This window comes from Somniosus microcephalus, chromosome 6 (genome assembly GCF_052327205.1).
Source record: "Somniosus microcephalus isolate GS21.2 chromosome 6, FLI_Smic_1.0, whole genome shotgun sequence".
NCBI lineage: Eukaryota > Metazoa > Chordata > Chondrichthyes > Squaliformes > Somniosidae > Somniosus > Somniosus microcephalus.
In genome coordinates, this window is record NC_140992.1 from 253,280,710 (window position 1) to 253,301,048 (window position 20,339).

The 20,339-nt window shown below is 47.7% G+C and overlaps 1 protein-coding gene and 1 long non-coding RNA gene across 4 annotated transcripts in view; one reads left to right on the forward strand and one right to left on the reverse strand.

The window, feature by feature from the left end:
- LOC147116662 (uncharacterized) overlaps positions 1 to 18,240 on the reverse strand; it is a 139,557-nt gene extending 121,317 nt beyond the window's left edge. The window contains exons 1-2 of the long non-coding RNA XR_015078853.1: positions 17,960 to 18,240; positions 17,037 to 17,157 (exon numbers count right to left, since the gene is read on the reverse strand). This is a non-coding gene — a long non-coding RNA (uncharacterized LOC147116662). The remainder of the gene's footprint in view (positions 1 to 17,036; positions 17,158 to 17,959) is intronic.
- cdh13 (cadherin 13, H-cadherin (heart)) overlaps positions 1 to 20,339 on the forward strand; it is a 1,232,244-nt gene that overhangs the window by 868,378 nt on the left and 343,527 nt on the right. For all 3 annotated transcript variants that reach the window (XM_085991762.1, XM_085991760.1, XM_085991761.1), the window contains exon 7: positions 17,426 to 17,604. In XM_085991762.1, coding sequence (XP_085847888.1) covers positions 17,426 to 17,604 — 179 coding nt within the window. The remainder of the gene's footprint in view (positions 1 to 17,425; positions 17,605 to 20,339) is intronic.

Here is a 20,339-nt window from a genome sequence, read left to right on the forward strand (position 1 = left end):
AAGTGCTTCCAGCCTTTGCTAATTTTAGTGAAGAAGTAGGTATATGAATATAAAGTCATGAAATAATGCTTTGGATTCATTTTTTTCCCTAAAATTAAAGGAGACAGCAATATCAGCCCTGTGACCTTTATGTCCTGCAATTAAATTTATGTATATATTTACACATTGAAATCTATATGTATATTGACACTATTTTATATTTTAAATCAGAGCATTTGAAATGAGTGTGTTCAAACTCTTGAACAGGCAGATTTGAATATATTTGTGAGATGTTTAACTTGGGTAACTTGTGTGTCAATTATTCACACCCTCGGCATGTTGTTACACAACAACCACTTCAATTTATATAGTGCCTGTGATGAAATATGCCATTCATCAGACTCTGTAGTTAACTGTATATATTGTATTGCCTGTTCCAGTGTTTGTACCTTGTATTGCGTATAGGGCACCGCCCCCTTTGTGTGTCGGCTCCACCCATACCTGGCCCTACTTAAGACAAGTTCAGGCTTGTCATAGAGTCATAGAGTCATAGAGTTTTACAGCACAGAAAGAGGCCCTTCGGCCCATCGTGTCTGCGCCGCCCATCCATCCCTGTCCAGTCTAATCCCATTTTCCAGCATTTGGTCCATAGCCTTGTATGCAATGGCATTTCAAGTGCTCATCCAAATGCTTCTTGAATGTTGTGAGGGTTCCTGCCTCCACCACCAGTAGTACAGCAGCATGCTAGGTGAAGCTAGGTGCAGACACCGGCTTCTTTTCTTTGCTAATAAAAGCCTTGTTTTATTCTGCTAACTTCGAGTCTTGGAGTTATTGAGGCACATCAATTTTATTAGCAAACTTTTAACGATGGATAAACTTTTGAAACCGGAACGCTTGGATTTGGACCTGCATGCTTCGGATGCATCGGCACGGTTTGGACACTGGTTCCAGTGCTTGGAATTCTTCATGGCCAACTCCGAAGCCATCACAGCCTCTACAGCCACCGGAGATGTGAAACTTGGGATCCTGCAGAATCGGGTAAGCCACCGGGTTTTTCCACTCATACAAGACGCCGCCACCTACCTGGATGCCTGCAACATGCTAAAGGCCCACTATCAGCGGCCTACCAACGAGGTGTACGCCAGGCACCTGCTTGCTACCTGCACACAGCGACCCGGAGAGTCGCCAGAGGACTTTCTAGTCACCCTAAAAGTGCTTGGCAAAGACTGCAAATGCAAAGACGTGAAAGCCACGGTATACACAGACGAGCTGATTCGGGATGCCTTTATCGCAGGCCTTAGCTCTAATTACATCCGGCAGAGACTGCTAGAGAAAACGGGCCTAGATCTGACACAGGCTGTGGACACAGCGCGATCGTTGGATGTGGCTCAGAAGAACTCTGACTCCTACTCGGCAGGCCGCGCGGCCCACACCGCCTCTGTTTCCCCGCCCGGTAGCCCAACACCGTCGGGGCCCTGCTCTCCCCCCAGAAGCCCTACGACCGCCGCGATGCATCGGGGCCCCAAGTGCTACTTCTGCGGGCAACCGAAGCACACCAGGAACCTGTGCCCGGCGAAAGGCACCATCTGCTCTAAGTGCGGTAAGAAGGGGCACTTTGGGAAAGTGTGCAGAGGGAACCCCGCAGGCAAAACCGCCACCGCCGCGTGCGCGCCGTGGGAGTGGCCATCTTGGACGCCATCTTGTCCGACCTCGTGGGGTCCGCCATCTCGCGAGCAGACAGCGTGGACAGCAGCTTACCCGGTCTTGGAGTTATTGAGGCACATCAGTGCCTTTGACAAAGAAAAGAAGGTTTGAGGGAAAAAAAAGACACTGAACCAAGGAAGGAGATATTAGGAGGGGTAACCAAAAGCTCAGTAAAAGAGATGAGTTTTAAGGAGGATCTGTCCAAACCCCTCTCCTTCTCCACCTTCCTGTCCTCCTTAAAACTCACACAAGCATTTAGTCACACCTCCTAATAACTCCGTCATTGGTTTGGTGTCTCTTTTTCTCTGATTATGCTGCTATGAAGGCGTTGGGAGGTTTTTCTACGTTTAAAGCACAATATAAATTCACGTCATTGTTCTTAAAGGATGATGGGGTGGTAAAGAGGCAGAGGGGATTAGTGAGGGATTTCAGAATGTGGGATCTAAGTGGCTGAAGTAAGGGCTGCCAATGGTGGGGTGCACAGAGCAGAGGATGCACTAGAGGCCGGAATCAGAAGAACGGTGAGTTGGAGGCAGGGAGGAGTTGAATGGCTGGAGGAGGTTACAAAGATAGGGAAGGATGAGCCCATGGATGGAATTAAATACAAGGGTGAGAATATTTTGAGGACTTGGTGGCTCAGGGGCCACTGTAGGTCAGTGAGGACTGATGTGATGGGTTAGCAGGACGTGGTGATAGTATATGGACAGCAGAGTTTTGGATGAGCTGAGTTTATGAGAGGTTGTGAGAGAGCACTGAAGTACTGTAATTGTCTGAAGCATGAATCAGAGTTTAAGTGGCAGGTGGGCCGAGGTAAGGGTGGAGGTGGATAATAATGGCCCAGAAATTAGGTTCGGGGGCTTGCCGCGCGTGCAAGCCCACAATGTGCACTTACCCGGCGCGCTGACATTTCAATCCTGGCCCGCATTGCATTTCCTGTCACTGGCCTGCTTCAGGTCCTGCCGCGCTGTGCGTGCGTGACCCAGCGGCGTACTTAGTGCGATGAGCCGGCTGGGATCACGTGAGCACTGGGCAACCAATGGGAGGTTGCAAAAGTTCATTCATGAGTTTGATAGTAAGAACTGTCAAACTCATGAAAATTCCTGGCCCCAAAACACTACTTAAGCTTGAAAGAAAAATTACAAAAAATCGCACTACTTAAATAACCTATAAATAACTGTAAAAAACTATTTTAAACAATAATTTTAACTTTTGGAAAAAATTATTATATAAAAAATCGGGGCTAAAAATACACTTACCTTACTGTAAAGTCTTCAAAAAAAATGAACCTGTGGAAAAATTTTCTAATTTTACTTAATAAGACCACTTACCTGTTAAAAGTAAGTGCTTACGGCTGCTTTTTCCACGCGTAAAAACCGGAGTCTTTTCCCCACGGGCAACTCTTCAAAAAAAAAAAAAAGGAAGTTCAGCGCGCACGCGCTACCTGAAACCTCGCACGCGTTCCGCCTCTTAACCCCTTGGGTCAGAGGAGAGGAAATGCCGCTTTTCCCCGCATGCGCTGTGCATGCTGAAAACCGGCAATTCCTCCGGGCCCACACGTGAGTACCCCGTCCGTACTCACGCGTTGGGACAGGAATTACTGGCCCAATGTCGAGGTGGAAGTAGAAGGTCTTTTTACTGGCCACAATATGAGGTCGGAAGCTCAGATCAGGGATGAAAAAGATGCTGAGATTGCGAAGTCTGCTTCAGCCTGATTCAGAGGCCAAAGAAAGCGATGGAGCTGGTGCCAAGGGTAGAGAGTTTGTGGGGGAGGGAACCAAAGACGATGATTTCGACCTTCATAATGTTTAGCTGGAAGAAGTTACAGCTCATCCGAATGTGAAGATTTATTACAAAATGACACACTTTATCATAAATTTCCTATAACATTATCATAGAATAGGATTCAATGAACATGATATTTGGCTAGTGGATACAGCTTTAAATAGACGGTGCTTCAGAGTCTAGATGCTTCAAAGATTCAACATCTAAAGATATTTCCATGTACCTATGACTTCATTCCTCCTTTTTTCACCTTTTATTACAACCCAGTTTCACTATAATTTATTTCCGATAGTAATGTTGAAATTAGTCTTACAGTAGTGGAGGGACATTGCAACATGTTTATCATTTAAAACGATCTACCAGTAAACAAATTATCATATGATATTATATCTTCCGTCCAGTTAGTTATCAGATTCTCTCCCTTCAATTTAATGTTGAGTAATACGTTGAACAAAAAGTTCAGATGTTTCATCATTCACAGCAAATTAATATTTTGCTTATCAACTTCCCATATCAAATGAATAGTTTCTCACCTCAGGAATTAATTCCTGTTTCTTCGCATTTCTCTGGCATAATGAATCAAAAGGCACATAGGAAGAAGGATAAAAATATGTGGACAGCTCATTAAATGAAATGTAATGGAAAAAAATGGGAAAATTGAAACTTATGGCCTGATGGCATAAAATAAATGATTGGGGAAAGGTAGGGGGAACGTTTAATTCATTCCTAGGCAGATGAATTGTAAAGTTGAATAGAGTGAAGCAAAAGCAGAAAAGAAATCTAGCTCACAGTCCCAAAAATAATGGGATGAATTGTGAAACTATTTATATATGTGTGAATGCAACCTTACTTTAACCCAATACAGTATGTAAATAGGTCCTAAGGTCAAAAACACTCAGACTATGCAAAAGATCACAGAAGTTTCATTTGAACATTTCATGATTGGGGTGAAAGGTGTTCATCTCGTTTAGAACAGTAAATTGTCACCTTTAATCTGGTGTATACTAGAAATATGCGTCAAAGCCCAATTCTAATTCTGAGCTCGTTTAAACTGTGGCAATATTTGGATATGCAAAAGATTCAAAATACTACAATCCAATTTGAACCTCTTATTTCTTTGAAAATATGGCATGGAGCACATGAAGGGGGACATTTTGAAATTGATGGCAATTGTTTCCTGGGCTGGCGTTAGGAGCAGCAGATAAGAAAGAAAGACTTGCATTTATATAGCGCCTTTCACAACCACCAGACATCTCAAAACGCTTTACAGCCAATGAAGTACTTTTGAAGTGGAGTCACTGTTGTAATGTGGGAAATGCGGCAGCCAATTTGTGCACAGCAAGCTCCCACAAACAGCAATATGAAAATGAACAGATAATCTGTTTTTGTTGGTTGAGGAAGAAATATTGGCCAGGACACCGGGGATAACTCTCCCCTACTCTTCTTCGAAATAGTGCCATGGGATCTTTTACATCCACCTGAGAGAGCAGACGGGGCCTCAGTTTAACGTCTCATCCGAAAGACGGCATCTCCGATAGTGCAGCACTCCCTCAGCACTGCACTGAAGTGTCAGCCTAGCTTTATGTGCTCAAGTCCCTGGAGTGGGACTTGAACCCACAACCTTCTGACTCAGAGGCGAATGTGTTAACAGCTGACACTAATAGGAGTGACTAGTAGTAGGAAGTGGGTGTGAAGGGATAATGACTAGTCCTAGCCCCTTTAGGGCTACCCCAGATCAGGCGTCTTTCTCAGACGTTCACTTTCAACTAAAGTTTGAGGTAGCCGAACCCTAAAGATGCTTAATTGGGTCTAAAGGTCTGGGTTATCTCTCCCTAAAGAAAAGGAACAACCTGAAAATGTTACCGTCCTCCAGATAGCACTTTTAATAAGTTTAATGAACTGTAACGTTTTGGATATTATGAGGGTCCAGAAAACTCCCCCAGAATTCTGCAACTCCTCACCAAAGAGTGTATAGAGATTGAGTTCACGAGTTTTTGATACAGAAGTCTTATGTGAGACAATTCTAAAAATATATAGATTTATTAAAGAACTGACATGTAATTTACGGTTGGTGAGTCAATCGCAACATTAACAGTTCCAAAGAGAGAAAGCTTACAATCTTATCAGAGAACCTTACTTTCAAATCTTAACTTTGCTACAGTTTTACAGTTCTTAAAGTTCTATTCAGGATATCCACCAAAATCAAATTACTTTGATCCCCGAGGTACAAAGAGTTGGAGACTTACAGAGCCACCTCTGAAGCCGAGAATCGCTTTGCTCCTTTAAAGCGAGTCTACTATCCCATTTGAGAGTTCAATATTTATACCCTTTTCCAGTGGTATTTCCTTTAAGGTTTTCTGCTGATGTAAGCTAATTATCTCTAGTCATTTTTCTGCTGACCCCTGGAATTCTTACAGTCACCTCAGCTAGTAGCATTACAGAATTATGTCTCCTCTCTAGGTGTTCTAAGTTTAGCATAAAAAACGGTGTTACGGCAGGTGTGTTTTTCACTTGATGTAATTTTTACGAAGGCAGATGTTTCTTACTTTTATGTGCTTCTTTACGAAGTGTAAATTAGAACACCTTATCCAGGGTGAACCATTGTTTTATTCTGAAAGGTTCAGCCTGCCGGAGCCTTCAACCTGTTTCAATAAGGTTATTGATTCAGTGTCAACAACTTATCTTATCTCAATAGCCAGAATGCTTTCACAGCTTTTTCATAGTTTGGTTTCTAGATTTCCCGACCCAGTTTGTCATGTTTTAATAAGGCCAGAATTCTTTCAAAAGATAGTGTATTTTTCTGAATAGGTTATATGGCTTATTCCTTCACAGGTGTACTTCTATTTGTTTGTTTGGTGGTAGTGAGAAAATAAAGGGTGTGTGTCCAAACTTCTTGGTGCAGAAAAAAGTTGTAGCCAACTTATATGGCAGTTCAGGGTAGATTTAATCTATTTTGTTATGGTCTAGTAGTGAGAAATGGATTACTTTATTTTCCTTGACAATCTGAGGAGATACTGGGGGGCGATTTTAATGTAGCATCTGCTCCGCCCACCCCTCCATGCCAGCATGAGGCCCAAGCCATTTTGAGGCCTTATTAGCATACCACCGGTGAGCTGTGGGTGTCAAGTGGGCGCCCTGCTGCAGCTCACCTGTTTTGGGAGGGTGGGATATCAGTCAGCTCTCATGCGGAGCCGCCCAGCCAGTAGAGCCTCGGAAGGATAATGATTTTTGGGGAGGGGGCCTTAAGGGGGAAAAATTCAGTTGCTTTGCACCTCCCAGGCACGGCGATGTTTGCACCGCTCGTGAAATTGACCAGACATTTTGCGGCGGCGCTAAACACGACCGCCACGATCACCTGCGCCCGCAGATCGTGATGTCAGTCAAGCGTGCAATGCCCTGGACCAGATATTGAGTGGCGCACCCTGCCTTGCCATCTGCCGCTAGCAACAACAGGTTGAGGGGAGCGTTTTGCAGTCGGAAAGGGACTGGGGGAGCGCTATTTAAAGGCGACCGCTTCCTGCTTTTTTTTGTCGCCAACATTTTTGCACCACGCATTCTGAGTGAGAGAGACAGACTTCTGGAGAGATTCAATGTTGTGTGAAGGAGTTTTGGGTACTGAGCAGCACTTTGCGGGTTCATTTTGATTTCACCTTCCTTGCATCAATTTAAAAGAGACTATGGGGGCTGCACTCTGAGCTCTTTCCCTGGACCCCTCCATTGTTCTTTCCAGCAGATTTGATGTACAGTTCTCTCCAGGCCGATATTCAAGGCTGCAATGAGCAGGGTGTGGATGGAGAGCAAGATCGACCCTCCCCTTTAAGAACTGGCCGGCACCAGTGTGTCTGTGTTCCATTGCTGACTGACATCACATGAGCTTCGCCAGCGCTCTGAGGTAGCGCCTTAAGAGAGGTGTGTAGCGCCTGATTTAGTGCTCCAATCACCTCCAGGGGCGATAGAAGCCAAGTTTGCAGTCGGAGGTGATAATTAGCGCCAGGTGCTAAACTTTGTGCCCGGCCGATAATTGCGCCCCAAACAGGGCGATATCGAATTTCTCCTCCTAAGTCTTTTTGTTAGGCCCAACTGGAAAATTACAATTTTCCTGGGCCGGCCTGCTGGAGGCTGCTCAAACAAACAGTCCAGAAAGTTATAATTCTCCAGGAGGGCCCACCAAAAAGAACGAAGGGGCCTGAGTAACAACAGAAAATGCTGGAAAAACTCAGCAGGCCAGGCAACATCCGTGGAGAGAGAAATAGAGTCCTGAGGGGCCTGAGAATTGCTATTGGCATCCTACAACTGGTGTCGGACCCTGATTTGCCTGTTTTAACCTGTTTCAGGAGGATGGGCTGCTCGCCCATTTACAGACCCGCCTGAAAATCACTTCAAGTTGGCCTTGTGTAAAAATAGGGCGACTGAGGTACTCCTGATTTTCAATTGCTGGTCACCTGTTTTTCAGAGGAGAAACGGACAGCAGACAGTTGAAAATTGCTGCCACTGTCTCCCTTCCTCCACTGACTGACCTTTTTCTTCATTCTGTGCATTATCAATGTCTAAATGCAAACCAGAATTCTTCAAAAAATGTTCATCCTTAGAATATAATATACTCATTACATCACAAGAATGAATTGAAGTTTAAAAAAACACAGCAGGAATTGTTTTCAGAAAGCCAAACTGGCGTGAATGTAGTTTTATTCCCATTACAATGCAGGCAGTAAAAGGGTAGCTCCAGCTCTGTTTAATGACAAGTTTGTATTCCAACCATCTCCCACAGCCAGTTCAACTGTTTACAATGCTGGGATGAGTAAGTATTTGCTTTACTTAAGGGATTTTTTTTTAACCTGGTGGATGCCGAGACCACATGGAACCCCTTGAGGCCATTATCATGAGGTCTCATTTCAAGGATGTTAAAATCCTGATTTGACTGCATCAAAGAACATGACATCTGTGGTTTTTGCATCTGTATGAAGAACTGTACTTAAATAATCAACTGGCTTACGTCAGAACATTGGGTCAAAATAAGATCATACCTAGCAAACATAATATTTATGTAAATGTTCGTTTAATATTTCTTGTGAAACCTGATGACATTTTTTCTGCTTTTACAAATATTTTCCATCCTTAAACTTAAAAACCAGCTAAGGAAGAGTAAATTGAACTTCAATCTTTCTGCAATAACAACAGAAAACGCTGGAAAAACTCAGCAGGCCAAGCAACATCCGTGGAGAGAGAAACAGAGTTAACGTTTCAGGTCGAAGACCTTTCGTCAGAACTGGAAAAAAGCAGGAAATGGAACAGATTTTAAAGCAAGTTTAGGGGCTGGGAAATGGGGGAGGGGATGAAAGAACAAAAGGGAAGGTCAGCGACAGGATAGAAAGCAGGAGAGATTAAGAGACATTGAGAGACTCTTTCAATCTTTCTGCATTCAATCTTTCTGCACCTCCTAATGTTCCCCCTTACATAGAAACATAGAAGATAGGAGCAGGAGTAGGCCATTCGGCCCCTCAAGCCTGCTCCGCCATTCAATGAGATCATGGCTGATCATCCAAATTCAGTACCATGTCCCTGCCTTCTCCCCATATCCCTTGACCCCTTTAGCCTTAAGAAATATATCTAACTCCTTCTTGAATATATTTAATGAATTGGCCTCCACTGCCTTCTGTGGTAGAGAATTCCACAGGTTCACCACTCTCTGGGTGAAGAAATTCCTCCTCATCTCTGTCCTAAATGGCTTACCCCTTATCCTTAGACTGTGACCCCTGGTTCTGGACTCCCCGGCCATCAGGAACATCCTTCCTGCATCTAGTCTGTCTAGTCCTGTTAGAATTTTATAAGTTTCAATGAGATCCCCTCTCATTCTTCTAAACTCCAGCGAGTATAAGCCCAATCGACCCAATCTCTCCTCATACGTCATTCCTGCCATCCCAGGTATCAGTCTGGTGAATCTTCGCTGCACTCCCTCCATGGCAAAAACATCCTTCCTCAGATAAGGTGACCAAAACTGCACACAATACTCAAGATGTGGTCTCACCAAGGCCCTGTACAACTGCAGCAAGACATCCTTGTTCCTGTACTCAAACCCTCTCGCTACGAAGGCCAACATACCATTTGCCTTCTTAGCTGCCTGCTGCACTTGCATGCTTCCCTTCAGTGACTGGTGCACAGGGACACCCAGGTCTCGTTGCAATTCCCCTTCTCCCAATCTATTGCCATTCAGATAATAACCTGCCTTCCTGTTTTGGACGCCAAAGTGGATAACCTCGCATTTATCCACGTTATATTGCACCTGCCATGCTTCTGCCCAATCACCCAACCTGTCCAAATCATACTGGAGTTTCTCGGCATCCTCCTCACAGCACACACGCCCACCCAGCTTTGTGTCATCTGCATACTTGGAGATATTACATCTAGTTCCCTTGTCCAGATCATTAATATATATTGTGAATAGCTGGGGTCCAAGGACCGATCCCTGCAGTACCCCACTACTCACTGCCTGCCACTCGGAAAAAGACCCGTTTATTCCAACTCTTTGCTTTCTGTCTGCCAACCAGTTCTCTATCCAAGTCAATACCTTGCCCCCAATCCCATGTGCCTTAACTTTACACGCTAATCTCTTATGCGGGACCTTATCGAAAGCCTTCTGAAAGTCCAAATACACCACATCCACTGGTTCTTCCTTATCTATTCTACCAGTTACATCCTCAAAAAATTCCAGTAGATTAGTCAAGCACGATTTACCTTTTGTAAATCCATGTTGACTTTGTCTGATCCTGTCACTGTTTTCCAAGTGCTCTGCTATTACATCTTTTATAATGGACTCTAGCATTTTCCCCACTACTGATGTCAGGCTTACCGGTCGATAATTCCCCGTTTTCTCTCTACCACCTTTTTTGAATAGTGGGGTAACATTAGCTACCCTCCAATCCATGGGAACTGTTCCAGAGTCTATGGCCTAGAAATTCAGTTGTTAGCGCCAGCCACTAGCGCCTTAGGAGGAGGAGAAGTGGGGCGCTAAGCGGCTAGCGCCCGGGCGCGGCGCGATCTGCACCTCTCGCGAACTTCACTCAAGATTTAGCAGTGGTGCAAAACCGCAGCGTCCACTCAGCTACGCGCGCAGATCCTGACGTCATTTCATGGTGCAACGCCCTTGGTGCACCCCGATCCGGAACTTCAGTGGCGCCCCCCTTCTGTGCGCCTGGCGCCCCCAGCGACTGGTAGAGGGGAATGGTGCCCAGTCGCTGCGGGGTGCGGGGGGCGCTATTTAAAGGGGACTCCTCCTGCATTATAAGTTCCATTTTATGCCAATCCTTCTGTGTGAGAGACAGATATTTGGAGAGAGACAAAGGGAGAGAGCTTTCTGCTTTGACTCAGCGCTCGCACAGGTACTTCTGGCTTCAGGCCAGAGCTTTGCACTTGGATTTAACTTTCAGTGCCATAGCCTTGAGCCGCCACATATAATGGGGGCTGCAATGGGTGGAAACGTTGGCTTTCTGCATTGCATTCAAAGGGCTCAGAGACGCCGTGAGAGAGTGCCAGTCATGGCCAGACAGAGAAGGGCCAACAGGCGTCGGCACAGGAGGCCTTACCCACCCAGGGTATACCGCCAGCAGTTCTCATATCTGAACATGTCTGAGGAGCAGTGTGTTCAGAGGCTGCGATTCAGAAGGGAGGTGGTCACTGAGATCTGCCACCTGCTTCGCAGAGATCTGCAGCCACAGCTGAGGAGCAGGACGTCTCTGTCGGTGGCAGTGAAGGTGACGGTGGCTCTCAACTTCTATGCCACCGGCTCCTTCCAATCCGCTACTGGGGACATTGCCAACATCTCCCAGTTCGCGGTACATTGCTGCACCCGCCAGGTGACCAATGCCCTTTTCAGAAGGAGACGTCAGTACATCTCCTTCCCCATGGCCCTGGACAAGCAGCAAGAGCGTGCAATGGGATTTGGAAGAATAGCGGGCTTCCCCATGATCCAGAACGCCATTGACTGCATGCATGTGGCTTTGTGGGCGCCTCTAGAGAATGCCGAGGATTACCGCAACCGGAAGGGCTACCATTTGCTCAATGTCCAGTTGGTGTATGACCACAGGCAGCTCATACTAGCTGTCAATGCCCGCTTTCCAGGCAGCAGCCACGATGCCTTCATCCTGCGCCAGGCTTCTGTGGCAGACATTTTCGAAGCCCATGCTCACCCAGGAGGATGGCTTCTCGGGGACAAGGGCTATCCTTTGTGCACCTGGCTGATGACCCCGCTCCGTGTGCCCAGCACCCCTGCTGAAGAGCGATACAATGACAGCCATCAAGCTACCAGGAACGTCATTGAGCACACAATCGGCGTGCTCAAGCAATGGTTCTGCTGTCTGGACCATTCCGGAGGAACCCTACAGTACTCGCCTGAGCGAGTCTCCCATTTCATTGTAGTGTGCTGCATGCTGCACAACCTGGCTATCCTCAGGACTCAGCCACTGCCAGCAGACATTGGAGGACCACCAGAGGAGGAGGAGGAGCACCAAGACGGGAGGGAGGCACAAAGTGCAAGGGCCGTCCGTCGGCGGCTTATTGCAACTCTGTTCTAGGCCCCCTCTCAGGGAATGGCTTGTGCCAATGAAAGAACATGAATGGAGCCGCTCCGCAAACCCTCAGCCGGTCAAGGCAACAAATAGTTCAAAGTGGAAATATGGACAATGTGAATAAAGAAATTTTTTTATTGTGCAAACTCTGTGCCCTTCCCGCATGACAAACTAATTCAGATAAACCCCCCAAAAAACAGTCAGAGACATAACTGGCTCTCACAACCTTGAGAAAATGAAAAAAACAGTTAAACAAAAATGACCATGATCCTCGGCCTTCATATAAAAAACAAACACAACATTCTCGGCCCTCATATAAAAAACAAACACAACATTCTCGGCCCTCACATAAAAAACAAACACAACAGTCTCGGCCTTCATATAAAAAACAAACACAACAGTCTCGGCCTTCATATGTAAAGAAAACATGCTCAGCCTTCATATATAAAAAAGATCATTCTCGGCCTTCATATATAAGCACAACATTTGGCCACACCTACTTTTTCCCCTGCGAGGGTGATCCGCCTCGCTTCCACGAATGGCCCCTTCCCGCCCTTCAGCTCCTCCTCAATGGGACCCCAGTGGCTGCAGCAAGGCTGGGGGACGGCTGCTGAAGGTCAGATGGTGAGACGGCAGATGCCCTTGGGGGACGGCCTGGACCAGCTCTGGGCCTGGAGGGCCTGGCTGCTGACTGCTCCAACTCTGCTTGGGCGGAAGCAGTCTGTCCTATGGGTGGTGGCAGCTGCAGTGGAGGAGTGACAGTGTTGGCTGCAGGAATGCTGCCAACCTGACAGAGCACAGGCACTCCCTGGTCGGCTGATACACTGGCACTTGCATGGGCCAGCACTGCAGCATGCGCAGCAATCTGCTGAAACACAGACTGCTGGGCTGCTGCGGCGCGGCGAGGGCCCCGGTGATGCCTGGCCGATCCAGCGAGGGTGGCAGCAGTTAGTGCCCGTGTGGCCCTGATCTGTGTCTGCCTCAGACCAGCCAGTGAATGCACGGCACGACTGAGCACTTGGCTGGAAGCCGCCTGTGATGCAGCGAAGTCCTGCTGACTCCTAGCCTGTGCTGCCGCGAAGTCCTGCAGACTCCTTGCCAGTGACTCTATGGAGTCAGGCATCCTTGCCACTGCAGCCATGAGCTCAGTGTGCCTGCGCTCAGCCTGGGTGCCCATTTCACCAAGGAGCCGCACCTCCTCTGCGCTCACCGTAGCAGGACTCGAGGCCACACTCGCCCTCCAGTGAGAAGGCCGCCGAGCTTCCCCACCCCTCCCGCGTTGCTGCAGCCCACTGGGCCCTGGAGCTGCACTCTCCTCAGACCCTTCCCCCCCCTGCTCCCCTCCAGGGAAGACGTGGCCCCATCATGGCCATGGGCTGCCTCGGCTGAGGGTGTCACTGATGGGCCGGCTTCCTCTTCCTCCTCCTCGAATTCAGAATCACTCACAGTGGCAGCTTGAGGGCCTGCCTCCTCACCTGGCAAATCAGCATCTGAAAGCAGGGAGGCACAAGAGTTGCATTAGAGTGAGGACAGGGCGGCAGCGAGGGACGATTGAGTGTTGCTATGCACTGCATTGGTTCAATAGTGGCAAAGGATGCTGGTGTGAGGCACAAGTGGAAAGAGAGAGGTCAAAAAGGTGATGACCTTACCATTGCTGTCCAGAACAGGGTCGGCATCTCCACTGGCGACGGGGCCAATCAGCCGGCCTGCCATAATGCGCTCCACTCGCTGCTCCAGGTCGCTGAGCTCTTTCAGATGAGGACGGCCTCCCCCGATCCATAGCTGCTGCCTGCGATTGTGGGCCAGCTTGCCCTGCGAGAGAAAGGACAGCCTCTAAGTACAGTGTCAAGCCCTGATCTTGCCTGCACTGCCTCCCATGGTGGAATAGCCCTGACAGTGTCAAGCCCTCATCTTGCCTGCACTGCCTCCCATGGTGGAATAGCCCTGACAGTGTCAAGCCCTCATCTTGCCTGCACTGCCTCCCATGGTCGAATAGCCCTGACAGTGTCAAGCCCTGATCTTGCCTGCACTGCCTCCCATGGTCGAATAGCCCTGACAGTGTCAAGCCCTCATCTTGCCTGCACTGCCTCCCATGGTGGGATAGCCCTGACAGTGTGTAAAGTGCTGAATGTGCAAGTGATTTTCATGAGAGTCCCATAGCTGTTGGATGAGGGCTGGGCATTGGGGCTTTCAGGTCCCTTTGGCTAGAAACTGAGGTGCACATGCAGGGATGAAGAGGATAGTGGAAAGGGTACTCACCCTGACAACCCGAGTGAGGTCGTTGAACTTTTTTCTGCATTGCACTGGAGTCCTGGCAACCATGCTGTTCGTGGTCACCCTGTTTGCCACCTCCCTCCAGGCTTTTCGATACTCGCTGGGCAGCGGCCTCCTCCCACTGTCAGGGAAGAGGACAGTTCGCCTGCGCTCCACTGCGCCAACCAGTAGCTTCAGGGTACCCTCGCTGAAGCGTTGCGCTTGCTCCCTAGCCTTCTCCATTGTCCTGGGCGTTGAACTGTTGAAGCAGCAGTGGTCAGGCCTTGCTTCAGGGCTGCAGTGTGCAGGGCATGGCAGCCAAACAAATCGAGTCTCCCCCTTTAAGAGCTGACCGGCGCCAGCGTGTCTGCCTGCACGCAGCAACTCGCCGCACCTGCGCTGCGCCCGCCCTCGGTGTTAGCGCCTCGGCTCGCCGGCTTAGCGCCTTATGATAGTCGTGCACCACCTGCTTTAGCACAGCAGCAACCTCTTGGGGCGATGCAACTCAATTTTGGCGAAGGTGGCGCAAAGTTGCGCCGGTCGCTAAATTTAGCGAACGCCCGGCTGCAGCGCCCCAACCGTGGCGATACTGAATTTTTAGGCCTATTTCTCTTGAAGGTGTTAACTTGTGCTCCAGTGTGGTCCCAGACCCTTTTACACCTCATCCATTGGCCATTCTTCAAGCGTGAGACTAGACAACAAGTGTCAGCAAACTATTCAAACAAGGTCACCCCAGTGGAGTTCGAATCTGACTTACCCAATACACACACAAATACACTATTCAACAGGGGGATAACCATCTTCCTTGCTGCAATGCTCCATCTCACCCTCAGTAAGCTCCCCGCTGGAGTGGAGCTAATTTACAGACCAAATGGGAAACTGTTCAACCTCCGTCGCCTTCAGTCCAGATCCAAGGTCGTTCCATCCTCTGTCGTCGAATTACAGTATGCAGATGACGCTTGCGTCTGCACTCACTCGGAGGTCAAACTCCAAACCATCGTCAACACCTTCACCGAAGCGTATGAGAGCATGGGCCTTGCACTAAACATCCGTAAGACAAAGGTCCTCTACCAACCTGCCCCCGCCACACAGTACTGCCCCCCGATTATCAAATTCCACGACAAGGCCTTGGACAATGTGGACCACTTTCCATACCTTGGGAGCCTACTGTCAACAAGAGCAGACGTCGACAACGAAGTCCAACACCGCCTTTAGTGTGCCAGTGCAGCCTTCGGTCACCTGAGGAAGAGAGTGTTTGAAGACCAGGACCTCAAACCCAGCACTAAGCTCATGGTCTACAGAGCAGCAGTGATACCCACCCTGCTGTATGCCTCAGAGACATGGACCATGTACATCAGGCACCTCAAAGCACTGGAGAGGTACCACCAACACTGCCTCCGCAAGATCCTGCAAATCCATTATCAGGATAGGTGCACCAACATTGGTGTTCTTGCTCAGGCCAACATCCCCAGCATCGAAGCTTTGACCACACACGATCAGCTCCAATGGGCGGGTCACATTGTCCGCATGCCCGATACGAGACTCCCAAAACAAGCGCTCTACTCGGAGCTCCGGCACGGCAAGAGAGCCCCAGGTGGGCAGAGGAAACGCTTCAAGGACACCCTCAAAGCCTCCTTGAAAAAGTGTAACACCCCCACCGACACTTGGGAATCCCTGGCCCAAGACCGCACAAAGTGGAGGAGAAGCATTCAGGAAGGCGCCGAACACCTTGAGTTTCTTCACTGGGAGCAAGTTGAAGCCAAGCGCAGGCAGCGCAAGGAGCGCACATCAACCGAAGAACCCCACCCACCCGCCCCTTCAACCACCGTATGCTCCACCTGTGACAGAGACTGTAGGTCCCGCATTGGACTCATCAGTCACCTGAGAACTCATTTTTAATGTGGAAGCAAGTCATCCTCGGTTCCGAGGGACTGCCTAAGAAGAAGAACCAGGTAGCAGTCAAAAGAGGGAGCATTTCTAAAAAGTATCCAACATTCCTGTCTGTCACAATACAGACTTTGGAATGCACAGGACTGTAATAGCCATTGTGGTCTATCTGGCTGGGTGTTATGCATCTGAAAATTGTGATTGTATTACTGCTCAATTATGGAAAAACAATGTAATTATTGAATAAAACATGACAGAAAATTATCTTTTCTGAAAAGAAACCCTTGAAGTCCGAAATTCACTCAATATTTGTTTCTGATGTTTGCCATTACTACTGATTGAAGTGTTGTTGAGCATCATTCTCGTGGATGGTAGGGAATGAAAAGTAGGATTCTGTTGGCAAACTACAAGTGAACCAGTCAGCACTCGAAGGGATAATCTATAAATGTTGAGACTTGACCTTGTGCCCTCATAAATAGATTCCAATTGTAAAACAGTCTGAGGCATATGGAGACCATTTCCCCTCAAAGCCTCATTATTGCTTCATTCACAAAACCCATAAAGCCCGGGGGATGTGGGTTAATGGTACTGTAAACTGTAACATTTATGTTACACTTTATACTGTAGAGTACACCACAGCTAATTCTATTCTAGATGAAAAGGGATACTTTAAAGCCATACAAGCTACATGTTAAATACATTAAATGCATTTAAATAACAGGAGTACTATTACGGTGACATATTTGATCACACTAGCATCAACTTATGCCTATAAGTTATTTTTTATGGTCTCAGTTATTCTGCTATGCCAATGGAATAAAACGTTCAGACTTGAGAGCAAATGAAAGAAGCGGATTGTAGATCACTTACACTGGTTGACTGGACCACCCAGACTTTGTGTGAATCTGTCACCTTATTAGCAATTGTTTTCTAAGCAGGTACACATGCTCCCAAGAGCCTCAGCTCCTGACCTTGTAACTTGTAGGAGGAACTATAGCGAAAAAAGAAAACAGATGTATGAGGCTAGAGGCTTGGGAAACTGGACTAAAGCTTCAGCTTAAGCTTCAAATTCTGCTGATATTTGCACCCGGGCTTCAGTGCTAACAATGCGTTTACTGATATCATCAGACACAGCACTGAGGCGGGCGCTGGGTAGGAAAATATCAGGAGAGCATCTCCCGATATTTATCTTAACTGCTGCAGAAGTTTAAAAAAAATTAATGAAGTGATATAAACTGTCATTCTAACTCTCATTCTAGGAACTACTGTAATGCGAATGACAGCTTACGACGCAGACGACCCCAGTACCGACAACGCAGTTCTGCGTTACAGCATCCTTAAGCAGACACCAGAGACGCCATCTCCAAACATGTTCTTCATAGACCCAGAGAAAGGAGACATTGTCACTGTGGTGCCACCTTCACTGTTAGACCGAGAGGTAAGTGAAAGGCCTATCTTTGGTTATTGTGTTTATCTGTTTGTTGTTTCACTTTTGAACTGAACTCTGTGGGATGTGTTACTGTGCAACTTAAAGAAAGATAGACTCTTCTGTCGTGACTATCTTCAAATAGGCTTTTGTGTCATAAAGAAACTTTTTGATGAAAGCTGCGTAGAAAGCAGTAACATTCAGCACAAAGCACATTCCTACAGGACACTGTAAAATCAGAAAAACATAATTCTGAGTAAAGCTGCTTACATTGGACCACTGTTTTTGAAACATAAAAGCAAAGAAGTGTGAAATGTTGAAAAAAGTTTAATTGCAACATTAATTGAGCATTATAATTTATAATTACCTGGATCTCTCGAGAAACCTCCCATGTGTTTTGTTTTGTAATGTGGATCTTTTTTATCCTGTTACTGCCCTCCTTCAGCCAGGAGGATAGTCTGGTGCTGGAAGTTGACCTCTGCATGTTGTTGCTTCTGATCAGTCGACAGAATGTACATTATTAGAATGGACTAAGTCTCTCTGCCTAATCTTTTCTCCTGTGAGATGCAGCATTGCACCTTTGCAATCTTGCCAAGCATTGGTGTAAGTCTCGAGTGGAAGATTACCAATTTCAAATGTCAGACAAGGCTGTGAGTTCTATGGCCTAGATTTTCAGTGTGCCGTGAGGTGGGCTTTTAGGCAGGCAGGGGGCAAAAATCCCGAATTCGGGGGTCCCGACACCATCCCGCCCAAAACCCGCCTCCACGTAAGTTTCAGAGGAGGCGGGTACCCGCCCAGCACTGGGACCCACCGACCCGAGGCGGGAAGGGATTAGTGCCAATTAACTGCCTGTTAACAGTCAGTTGGCTGTGGTTGTTGAAGGTCATTCATCTCAATCACATGACATCACTGTAGAAGTTCCTCAGGGCAGTGTCCTAGGCCCAACCATCTTCAGCTGTTTCATCAATGACATTCCCTCCATCATAAGGTCAGAAGTGGGGATGTTCGCTGATGATTGCACACTGTTCAGCACCATTCGAGACTCGTCAGATACTGATGCAGTCCGTGTCCATATGCAGCAAGACCTGGACAACATTCAGACTTGGGCTGACAAGTGGCAAGTAACATTCGCACCACACGAGTGCCAGGCAATGACCATCTCCAACAAGCGAGACTCTAACCATCTCCCCTTGACATTCAATGGCATTACCATCGCTGAATCCCCCACTATCAACATCCTGGGGGTTACCATTGATCAGAAACTGAACTGGACCAGCCATATAAATACTGTGGCTACAAGAGCAGGCCAGAGGCTGGGAATTCTGTGGTGAGTGTCTCACCTCCTGACTCCCCAAAGCCTTTCCACCATCTACAAGGCACAAGTCAGGAGTGTGATGGAATACTTTCCACTTGCCTGGATGAGTGCAGCTCCAACAACACTCAAGAAGCTCGACACCATTCAGGATAAAGCAGCCCGCTTGATTGGCACCCCATCCTCCACCTTAAACATTCACTCCCTCCACCACCGGCGCACTGTGGCTGCAGTGTGTACCATCTACAAGATGCACTGCAGCAACTCGCCAAAGCTCCTTCAACAGCACCTTCCAAACCCGCGACCTCTACCACTTAGAAGGACAAGGGCAGCAGACGCATGGGAACATCACCACCTACAAGTTCCCCTCCAAGCCACACACCATCCTGACTTGGACCTGTATCGCCGTTCCTTCACTGTCGCTGGGCCAAAATCCTGGAACCCCCTTCCTAACAGCATTGTGGGTGTACCTACACCACATGGACTGCAGCGGTTCAAGAAGGTGGCTCACCACCAGCTTCTCGAGAGCAATTAGGGATGGGCACTAAATGCAGGCCTAGCCAGCGACACCCACATCCCATCAATGAATTAAAAAAAAAAAGATTTTAGCCTAATCCCTATTTTGAGGGGTATCATGTGGGATTCCCAACGGCTCCAAACCATGCCAGGTTAGAGTAGGCGGGCTGTCGGGTTGAAGGACTTGGAGGGGTCACGATGTCGGTGTTCAGGTGAGTGATGGGTGCATAAGTGCAAAGGTAAGTGTGTTTGGTGTGTCTAAAGTGTGTAAAGAAGTTTAAATTACCTGTACTTATCTTAACAGCCTTTCTTCCTGTAGGCGTCGGAAGTCCATCACTCAGCCGACACTGAAAGCTGAATGGCTGCGCTCTGTCAAAAGTGACAGCCTTCAGCTTTCATTGCCGGTGTGAGTTCTAACTGAGTCTGTGTAGAAGGACTCAGGTTAGAAGTCAGACTGTCAGTGTTTGACAGCTTCAAACAGCTGTGAAACACTGATATTTTATCTGTCAAGACCTCTTGACAGATGAAATTTCAATCTGTGACATCACCTGTTGTCAGATGGCCCTTAATTGGCCTGCTGAGCCCGCTGGGCGGGCTCAACCATGTCAATCAAGGGAAAATCGCGTGGATTGGCCGGACGTCGATGTAGGCGGGACTAAAACCCGAAAGTTGTAGTCCCGCCTCCTTCCTGACAGCTTAATGAAAAGCGACCCCTATGACTTGTTACCTTTTGCTTTCAATTCCAGCCCCCTCAGCAGTCATTGTCTCAGGCTGAACCAGACGACTCAACCTTAGTATCCTATTCGATCCTGAGCTGAGTTTCTGACTGCATATCCTCTCAATCACAAAGATCATATACTTTCACCTCTGTAATGTTGCTCACCTGCACCCCTACCTCAGCCCATCTGCTGCTGAAACC